The sequence below is a fragment of the Lupinus angustifolius genome, chromosome LG15, assembly GCF_001865875.1.
Source record: "Lupinus angustifolius cultivar Tanjil chromosome LG15, LupAngTanjil_v1.0, whole genome shotgun sequence".
Taxonomy (NCBI): Eukaryota; Viridiplantae; Streptophyta; class Magnoliopsida; order Fabales; family Fabaceae; genus Lupinus; species Lupinus angustifolius.
Genome location: NC_032023.1, coordinates 7,078,792 through 7,090,214, shown reverse-complemented (window position 1 = coordinate 7,090,214; position 11,423 = coordinate 7,078,792). Strand labels below are relative to the sequence as shown.

The 11,423-nt window shown below is 32.3% G+C and overlaps 1 protein-coding gene across 1 annotated transcript; it reads right to left on the bottom strand.

Annotated features, from left to right (window-relative positions):
• LOC109328470 (3-ketoacyl-CoA synthase 11-like) lies at positions 8,055–10,915 on the bottom strand. Its single transcript, XM_019561948.1, has 2 exons — positions 10,668–10,915; positions 8,055–9,876 (listed from the first exon to the last, which is right to left on the bottom strand). Exon 2 carries the CDS (start codon positions 9,868–9,870, stop codon positions 8,338–8,340), a length of 1,533 nt encoding a protein of 510 aa, XP_019417493.1. The 5' UTR covers positions 9,871–9,876; positions 10,668–10,915; the 3' UTR covers positions 8,055–8,337.

The following is an 11,423-nucleotide window of genomic DNA, read 5'->3' as shown; positions in this document are numbered from 1 at the left end:
TAAAAGAAAATAAAGGAAGAACTTGAGGACATTACTAATGATGTGGAGTATTAAGTGTTACTGTTGGACTAAAATATTGGTACCAAGTTTATCATTCTTAAATTTTGTTGAACATTTTAGAAGATTTTGTGGACTAAAATTTCAAGTTTGTAGTGCGTTGAGATGTTGAATTATTATTGTTTTACTAGAAAGAGTATTAAATAATTTATTATTGACGTGTTTAGTATTCACTTAGTTGACTTTATACTTTTCAAATTATGTTCAACTATTTCTTAAATGATTTTCTTTAAATAAGTTGAAAAACTGTGGAACCGAACCACTAATGAACAGTTCAATTCCTAAATAAAATTTGCGGTTAATCGAACCGAACCATATCTTTGTGTTCGCTTCGGTCATTAAATTGTGTCAAAAACCGAACTGGACTTTTACACCCATACCAATTATGTTGCACCGGAGATTTTTGCTACTAAGAGTGCTTATAAAAAAAATTCACAAAAACACTTTTGAAAACTGTTTGTTAAGAAAAATATTTTTTAAAATTGATATTTAAAAATGCTTTATTAAATAATATTATTTAAAGGAATTTTTTTCTTTAAATTGCTTTATTAAAATGCTTTGTTCAAATTAAAAAAAAAGTGGGTTGGATATCCATCCTTCCAATCCATTAAAATGGATACATGGATAAAATGGATGGATTGAAATCCATTGGATATGGATGGATTGGATAATTTAAAAATGTTATGTAATGGATTTATTTGGATTGATGGATAGTTTTCTATCCATCCATTGGGATCCAAATCCAAACCCATCCAATTGCCACCCCTACTCATAAGTTTCAAAGCAACAAAAGTAAGGCCACATAGAGTACATGCATGCAAAGGCCACATTCGTTTCAAAAAGAAATAATGATTCGATAAAACATGCAAATGATGGAGATAAGAGGTTAGATAAAGCTCATAACTAACAAATATAAAGCTCATTATGCAGATCAGTAGTGAGATAAACAATTTTTGGGAACAAATATTTATTTGTCTTTTTTAAAGAGGTGATTTTTGAAGTAAAACACCACATAATGTAAAGGACTTGAACAATATAATGTACAATGAAAGAGTAAAGGTAATTAGACATCAAATAGAAACATTGTGAAGCACAACACCTATATACACAGAAACATTGTTTATTAAAGATATATGATATGTTATTTTGGAAGATGATAGTTGGTTAGAAAGTTAGGAATTAGCAAGTTAGATTTATGTTAGTTACTTGCTTTACAAGTTTTTTCTTCTTCTTTTCTCTTATATAAATAAGCCATATTGACTCACTTCTTATTCAATCAATTCAATTCATTCAATGAGAATATTATCAATCTTTGTTTCTCATTCTTCTTTCTTTAAACTTCTTTAAGCTTTCTTTTATACACTTCTTGATTTATCAAGAACCTTTCTTTTCATGGCTCTTACCACATTTTAACATGGTATCAGAGCATAATTATCTTTTGATAGCTTCCGCTTATGGTTCCATGAAGGATTTCATGGAAAACTTCAACAATCAAGAACATGGTGGTGCTTTCTTTTTCATCTCAATGACCTTCATTAGTGTTATATTGCTTCTAATAGGTGACAATGTTGTATGTGGCAAGACTATCTTGATTTTTTTGATTACTCCAGCGTTGTTCTTCATCATCCAATGTTTCTTTGCAACATGTGGCCCTAAATTCTTCATTATCAACTTCTTCATCGAACTTCAAATTTAGATCAAAGGAGTTTGTTTTTGGTCAAGAATTATTTTCAAGTGCATAAGCTAGCTTATTGATATCCTCAAGCTCTTCAAGAATGGAGTATCATAACCAATTTATCATATACAAGATTATATCATTTTCTTATTCTTCATTATTTACCCTCTTTCTTATTCATTATAGAAGTATCTCATTGGGATCAAGATTCTGATCCATTCTCTCTTTTTCAACATCAATGGTTGGTTCGCTTCTGTCCATGATTGTTAAGCTCAGATATAACTTATGTCATGGATGGTTAAGCATTGGATGGGTAGCTTCTGTCCATAGTGGTTAAGCAAAGATATAGCTTCTGCTATGGATGGTTCAGCGTTTGATGATATAGCTTCTGCCATGGGTGGTTAACCGTTGTTATTACTTCAAATCAATTCCAAGTTAGAGAGTAAAAATTTTCACTCACCAGCTTGATGGGGAGATATTAAAGATATATGATAGGTTATTTTGGAACGTGATAGTTGGTTAGAAAGTTAGGAATTAGCAAGTTAGGTTTATGTTAGTTACTTGCTTTACAAATTTTCTTTTCTTCTTTTCTCTTATATAAATAAGTCATATTGACTCACTTCTTATTCAATCAATTAAATTCATTCAATGAGAATATTATCAATCTTTGTTTCTCATTCTTCTTTCTTTAAACTTCTTTAAGCTTTCTTTTATACACTTCTTAATTCATCAAGAAGCTTTCTTTTCATGGCTCTTACCATATTTTAACATAGAGGATCAATGAGTAGGATTTGAGACCTCACATTTGCATAGGAGTCATTTAGTCCTTTGAGGAATCTAACAATCTTATCTTCTATTCTGTGTGCCTTAGAACTGATCATAGCCTTGCAAGAAGTGGGATCTTCACATTCACAAGTTGGTAGGGGTTTGCAGGTGTCAAATTCATCCCATAGGATTTTCAGTTCAGTGAAGTAGTCTGAAACATTTAACTCTCCTTGTTTGAAATTTGCAAGTGATTCATGCAGCTCAGCTAGGCGAAACAGGTTTCCTTGTGAGAATCTTTCCTTTAACTCGTCCCATACCTCATAGGCTTTGTCAATCCATAAAATACTATGTGTAATTAAGGGAGACACGGATCTTGTTATCCAAGAAGTGACCATGTTGTTTGCTCTCTGCCACTGCTTGAATGAGGGGTCTGTTTTTGGTGGCATCAAGATGCTTCCATCAACAAACTCGAGTTTTTGCTTAGAGATGAGGCACATCTCCATTGATCTGGCCCACTGATGGTAATTCTCCCCTGTGAGCAGAGGTGATACAAGGGCAATAGCTGGATTTTCCAAGGGGTGAATATAATAGGGAGAGGTTTGTTCTTGTGTAGAGTTCATAGATGAGGAATTTGTAAAAGAAGACATGTGAAGTGTTGAATGTAGCAGTGCTTAAAAAAAAGCTCTGATACCATATGAGAAAAGAATGAAGAAAGATTGAGTGAAGAACAATAAATGAATAACCTCTTTGAAGAACTTTTATTGATTTGTGAAGAGTGAATTGAATAGTTAAAGATCACAAACAAGAGAGAGCTATTTATAGAAGGTTTGAATAACTAACTATCAACTAACTAACTAAAATAGGAAAGTGCACAGAAAACATCATGAAGAAACATTGTTTGTTAAAATAGTTGAGCTTTTGTTAGTCAGTTAGTTAATTTGGTTAGGGTAGTTAGTGTTTTCTTCCCTTTATATAGATGATTCAATGTAACTTTGGAATTAAATTCAATTCAATAACATTTTCTCATTCTTTCTTGTTCGTCATGAATCTCTCTTATCCATGTCTACTACCATTTTAACATGGTATCAGAGCTAATTATTTGTCTTTGATTTATTGTTTCCGCTTATCATTCTTCAATTCCAAGATTCATCCTTATCACCCAATACATCCTTTATCACCTTGAACAGACCTTCAAACTTTTCTTTAAGTTCTTCTAGTTGCTTCTTTTCATCTCCAGTCTCTTCGAGTGGAAATAATGGTCAACTTCCAAATGAAAGTCCAAAGAATGTTCCACCATTTGCTCCATTGGCAATGCTACAATGTAGATTGATCGTGCTTCTGGAAAGATTGGTTCTTTGCAATTGTAATTTATTTCTGAATGGATGACACTAAAGATGATGATACAAGATATCTTCCCCTAGCCAAGATATCTTTTCTACACGTTCTTTGGTTCTATTCGGAACAATAGTTATGTTGTTTTAATATGATCAAAACAATATGATGCTACTGCAAGAACTTGTTATATTTGTCAAGAAGGGGAAGTACAACAACTTGAAGAAGATAGGGAAGACCAAGAACAACATCAAGAAATAAGAATATCATGCAAAAGTGTGTGCCCAATCATGCACAGTGGCCGATCATCAAATTAAGGAAGCTATATCACATTCTTTCATCTATTACCCCCAATTATTTCTCATTTCTTTATTACTCTAGTTTCTTTACCCCTTTCTCTCTCATTAAACACACAACATTATAGTGTGTAATTTTTTCTCATTGAAGCAACATATAAGGATCAAGATTAAGGTCCATCTCTTTTCTCTCTTTCATCCGTTATGATTGGTTTGCTTCTGTCAAATAGATGGTTAAGCATTGGATGAAATTGCTTTTGCCAAATGGTGGTTAAGCGTCAGTATTGCTTCACGTTCAGATTTCAAGACTGGGAGACGAAGATTTTCTCACTAGCAAGAGGAGGTATTAGAGTATATCATCGTATTCAACACAATTATTTCAAGCTTGGAATGCTTGATATATTCCAGCTTGCGGTGGAATGTTAAAATAGTTGAACTTTTGTTAGTCAATTAGTTAATTTGGTTAGGGTAGTTAGTGTTTTCTTCCCTTTATATAGATGATTCAATGTAACTTTGGAATTATTCAATTCAATAACATTTTCTCATTCTTTCTTGTTCAACAAGAATCTCTCTTATCCATGTCTACTACCATTTTAACATTATGCATAGATTCAAGCTCATAAGTTTCAAAGCAACAAAAGTAAGGCCACATAGAGTACATGCATGCAAAGGCCACATTCGTTTCAAAAAGAAAATGATTCGATAAAACATGCAAATAATGGAGATAAGAGATTAGATAAAACCCATAACTAACAAATATAAAGCTCATTATGCATATCAGTAGTGAGATAAACAATTTTTGGGAACAAATATGTAATTGTCTTTTTTAAAGAGGTGATTTTTGAAGTAAAACACCACATAATATAAAGGACTTGAAAAATATAATGTACAATGAAAGAGTAAAGGTAATTAGACATCAAATAGAAACATTGTAAAGCACAACACCTATATACGCAAAAATATTGTTTATTAAAAATTATAATCTCACTAATGTATTATTACAAAGAAATACATGCATGTCCTTCACTACAAGTGTGAAATTTGACATTTGTTTAGTAAAAATCAAAGAAACACAACACCTACAAACTGTGGAATAGGAAAGACTAAAGCATTTTTGTAACAAATATGTAATGGTCTTATTTAAAGAGGTGGGTTATGAAGTAAAATACCACATAACATAAAGGTCATGTCCTTCACTATAAGTGTAAATTTTGACATTTGTTTGGTAAAAATCAAAGAAGCACAACATGTACAAACTGTAGAATGGAAAAGACTACAAATTTTTTGTAACACATATGTAATGGTCATTTTTAAAGAGGTGATTTATGAAGTAAAACACCACATAACGTAAAGGTCATGCCCTTTACTATAAATGTGAAATTTGACATTTGTTTAGTAAAAATCCAAGAAGCATAACACCTACAAACTGTGGAATAGAAAAGATTAAAGTAGTTTTTGTAACAAATATGTAATGGCCTTTTTTTAAGACGTGATTTATGAAGTAATTTACCACATAAGGTAAAAGCCATGTTTTTAATAGGAGCTTGACTGTATACACAAAATTTAACATTTTTTAGTAAAAATCAAAGAAGCAGAGAAAGAGTAAAGGTAATTAGACATCAAACAGAAACAGTGTGAAACACACAATGTAGGATCCCAATAAATGCAAAGCCCTAATTTCTTTATTTAAAAATGTCAAAACATAGATAGAAAGGCAAAGTGCGGATCAACTTCGACTTATTTTTTTAAAAATAGTCCAACAACAATGAAGTACAACACCTGCAAAATGTGATAAATGAGTATGTAAAATCAAAGATAGAAAGGCAAAGTTTTGAATGTAGAGAAAGAGTAAAGTTCATTAAACATCAATGTGAGGCACATAAGCAAGCTACACACTAAATGCAAAATAGACGACACTCGGTTTTAACAAATGCCAGGTTCCATGTTTACAAAAATAATGAGGAGCATTTTTTTCAAACCTATAACCCATTAAAAATGTTACATGATTACGATCCATAATTTGAAGTATTTCTTTCAAAAAAGATGGATTTACAGATGAAACACAGTAAAGAAGTCATTTTTTTAAATAAAAAAATGCAAAACAAAATAGATGAAACTCAGATTTAACAAATGTAGGGTTCGATGGTTACAATAAAATGGTAACCATTTTGTTTTTCCACATAGCATAACCCAGTAAAAATGACTTCTTTACAAAAGATAGAAAAGAAAATGGACGAAAAAGAGAGAACAAATGAGGTTTCCATGGTTACAACAAAACGGTGACTATTATTTGTCAATCTTCTAAGCAATCTCATGGATTAACTTAAGGATGACTTTCCTATGAGTTTGAGATTGAAATTGAGAGTGTGAGTCAAATTTTAAGAGTGTGATTATGAGATTCGAAAGAAAACGAAGGGTTAGGACAAATTAACCCACCCCCAGAAAGCCAAAAAGATGTTTATCCCAAGACATACTTGTGTAATTTCATGGTCGTGCAATTAATTGACTGTTATTATGTCAATATTATATAAAGCGGAATGACTAAATTAGATGGAGGGTTATTTGATCAATATTATAATAAAGTGGAATGACTAAATTAGCTGCAGGTACTTAAAGGTAAAGTTAAAGAAAGATGTCCCTGTAAGTAATATACAATTTACATATTTTATGATATATTTTATTTTATTTATGATATTAAAAAATGACATTATTTAATGACAAAATTGTCCTTAAAAATTCCAGGTGTCAAAGCTAGGAAAGTCTATTTTGATAATAATGCTAGCTCATTCTATTCTTATATAGATATAAATATTTTAATTAGAGTTATATTGTTGATTTTTTAGTTGTATCTACACCTATTGTATGTATGGTTGCTTACCTAACCAAAAATATCTTCTAAATAATTAATCAGGTTAATAGTAGTCTCCAAAGGTAAAAGGCTATGAATAAAAAATTCAGTATAATCCTATGCAATATAAAAAGATTCAAAAGTTATAAGAATCTCATGTTATTTAAAGAGTTAAGCCAAAACATTATTTGCTACGACAAAGGCTAAATCCGACCCTATGCTAGGAAAAAAATGGTCGAAGAATTAAAATCAAAGCCTTAGTATTTTTATCATCATGCTAAAAATTTAAATATGGAAGGTTAGCTTTCATTACATATCTTAGTGATTTTATCAAAAATAAATACTTCCTATATTTTAACAAAATTAATTGCTTGTGTAGACAAATAACTAAATAACAAATAATAGTAATTTGCTCCCTTTTAACTTCTTTTTGCATATTTTATAGGATGAGTTAAATTATTTTCTTTGAGCTTTAAATTCCTTTAAATTGTTGATCTATTATTTACTATTTTTACATATTGTATACTCGTGTCATATAGTAGTCTCCAATGGAAAAAAATTATACAGAATGCTGTGAAATGGAAAAAGATTATACAGAATGTTGTGGAATGGAAAAAAGTCATGTTTGACCATATGCATTGTTAAAAATTCAAAATTCATAGGAAACTCATGCAATTCAAAGTGCTAAGTCAAAGCCATTACAGGCTATGACAAAGGTTGAGTCTGTACTAGCTTTAATAAAACACTATCTACTTTTTTTATACAAGTATTAATGGCAAAGTCAACTTTCATTTTGATTTTTAATTTTTAATTTCTACCCATTGTATGATTGCCTAACTCATTGCTGGTAAAGACTAAAGAGTGATAAGTGTTGGTTTTATTTAAGTGTTGTATCTGTATAAAATGATTCTAAATTTCTATATGCTAAAAACATTAAGGCCCAAATGCACTGGTATCATCATATCATGCTATCAGCAGTAGAGGAAAGAGAAAACAACGTAGGTACCAAATGTAAGAGCACATGAGTTTCGTATAGATACAAATTCAAATAATTAACTAAGAATGCATAGACATTTTTCGCTTCAACATATAAAATGATTGAATTTAGGATTGGATATAATTCCAATCTCATCAACCAAATGAAGGTTTAGGAGTGGAAGAATATTTTAGATGCTTTCTGCATTTCACCACCACAATCAAATAAATAACTAAGAAATCCTTGCTGTTAAAAGCTCATGCACCAGCCATGACTAAATTGTATTTAACAAAATCTAGCCCAAGGCCAAGACCTATCAATCATCTGTTTTCACCACTTCAATAGCTACCACCTAATTCTGATACAAAAATATTTATAATTGCACCATTTAGATGGCTGAAACCCTCGGAACATCAACCGGAAACTGATGAATCTCATTCATCCATGGGCTCTTCTCCTTAGCAGGATTGATGGTCCTGAGAGCTTTCCATACAGCACTGTTGCACTTGAATCCGGAACCGAATGCTATTTGCCATGTTCTATCTCCCTTCTTAACACGTCCTTTGGCTTCTGAGTAAGCTAACTCGTACCAAAGTGAACTGCTGGAGGTGTTGCCGAAACGATAAAGTGTCATTCTTGATGGCTCCATATGCCATGGAGACAACTGCAAGTTCTTCTCTATTTCATCCAAAACAGCTCTTCCCCCAGCATGGATACAAAAATGTTCAAAAGCTAGCTTGAAATCTGGAATATAAGGTTTGATTTTCATCTTGAAAAGTTTCTTTCCAACTAATGTTCCGAAGAATAAGAGTTGTTCCGATGTTGGAAGAACAAGAGGCCCTAGTGTAGTGATATTGGTTTTTAAAGCATCACCTGCAACTGCCATGAGATCTTTCGACAAAGTAACACCAACCTTGCGATCGTCATCTTCTTCTTGAATAACACAGCTGAAGCACTTGTCATCAGAAGCCTTATTAGTGCGAACAGTATGGATCAATCGGTATTTGGATCTTCTTCTGTCAGAGCTTTTGTTTGAAAGCAGAACTGCAGCTCCTCCCATGCGGAATAAACAATTTGAAACAAGCTTCGATCGATCATTTCCTTCGTACCAATTTAATGTAATATTCTCCATGCTAATGACCAATGCATAAGAATTGGGATGGACCTGGAGAAGATCTTTAGCAAGATCAATTGAGATCAGCCCTGCACTGCATCCCATCCCGCCTAGGTTGTAGCTCCTTATATTCCCTCGAAGCTTATAGTGATTGACGATCATCGCTGAAAGCGATGGCGTTGGGTTGAACAGACTACAATTCACAATAAGAATTCCAATGTCTTTAGGCTTTACAGATGTCTTAGCAAATAGCTCATCAATTGCACCATACATTACAGCCTCTGCTTCTTTCCTGGCTTCTTTCATTGAAGGGTTGGGAGGAAGGTTCAAGACAGCCTCTGGAAGGTAAGTGTTATCCCCTAACCCAGATCTCTCCAGGATTTTTCTCTGGAATTCAAGATTTTGCTCTGTGAAATGACCAGCCTTCCGAGACTGATCCATAAACATCTTCTTTGTGCATATCCGAGCTTCTTCAGGTTTGTAACATGAGAAGTTAACAAGGTACACTGGTTGAGGACGAGTTACAAGGTATAGCGTGGATAAAAATACAATGAGCGTCAAGCAAAGAATAACAGATATCAAGTTGTACTGAAGATGCGTCCAAATATCGTAAAGATCTTTGAGTGAGAAAGTGGATAGCTGAGCAGCAATGAGCACCACAATGGGGGAAAGAAAGAGGTACATTCCATGAGTTATCAGGTAATGATAACCAAGTTTGACATACTTCAATTTAACAGACTTTCTTAAATCAGGAAGGTTCCTTGACGATTGTGGCATCAAGGGTGTGTCTGGTTTTGCCTCTGCCATTTTCCCCTGTTCCAAATTTGAATCCATTTTCTTAGACAATTTTTGTAAAATGAGAAAGACAGATTAAAATGGACATAAGCATAAAGGTGAAACAACTTTATAACTCAGAATGATATGATACAACAAAGTTTCTGTGAACAGTATTTCCAATAACATAAAACCAGGTTCTATATAGGAACCAAGGTAAATGAAATTGTAAAAGCTAAAATCACAAAGTCTAAACCAAAACCAAAGCTTAATTTTTCAAACATGTTTATGCAAGCAATCCCCATAAATTATAAAGCAGATTTTGAGCAAACCCAGATCGAAATTTCATTAACATAGACCATGCATTCACACAGTTTTTACACTTGTTCAATGAAAGGTGTGGCTGATCACATGGATTTGATGGTTAACTATATTTTTTTGGTATTACCAAGAGTATTTTCTCACCCAATGAGTAAGGGACTAATCATTCCCACGAACCGAACCCTTGTGGACTTTCTCGGGACCAACGCCTTGTTGGTTGTTAACTAGTTGTTCGATGGATACATTTATGGTTAATGATTAACCATCCAATATCATGATCAATTCAAATTATACATCATCCAACAAGTGAAAAATGTACAAAGTAATGTTAGATATCATGTTCGGAAAAAAATTAATAAAGGGCATCATTTATTCACATCAAGAAAACAAAATGTTAAAAGCACTATGAAACCAATCATATGATTTAGCTAGATACGAATTAAACTATAACATAATCTAGCAATGAGACTAATTCCAATTCCAAAAAAATAAAAAACAAAGAAACATACCTTGAAAGGCTAGAGCCACCAGAGAATGTTCGCCCACGAATAAAGAGAGAAGCAAATTAAAGAGAAAGAGGAAAGGGAACAGAATTAGATAAATATATATTTGAATTAGTGGTTTACAATGGTTTAAAAAATGTTGGGGTGATTAAAATTTTGATGAAAATGGAATTTTTGAAATGTCAGACTTTAGAGTAAATGGATTATTGGTGTGTGTATATATAGGCAATTATGAGAGAGATGGAAGGGAAGTTGGTTCGAAAGAACGATGGAAGAGATGAAAACGGGAATGTGTACGCGTAGTGATGATATTGTTACAGTTTTTATCAACGGGCGGCGCAGTGTTGTTTTGACCTTTTACACTTTACGTCACAATAACTGGTAGGTGTTGTGCCTTCATCGCCTACCCGATGCCACTTTTGCATATCCAGACAAAAAAATTATGATTTATTTTTCGGAAGTTAGAAATGTAAAGTAAGATGTGTAAACTAATCCTTTAGTTATTGATAATTAATTTACAAGTGAACATATATTACTTTTGTGTGCTGTAAGAGAATACAATAACAAGACATTATTAATTCTATATTTTATTTGTTTCATGATATGGTCAACATCCCTATCTTCTATCTTAAAGTTCGTATTATTCTATGGACCTTTTGAGTTTTATTGGCCAAAAAATAAAACAAAAATTAAATATATTAACTTTATATTTTTTAACTGATCAATGATAATATAATAATATATAAAGTGATACATATTTTA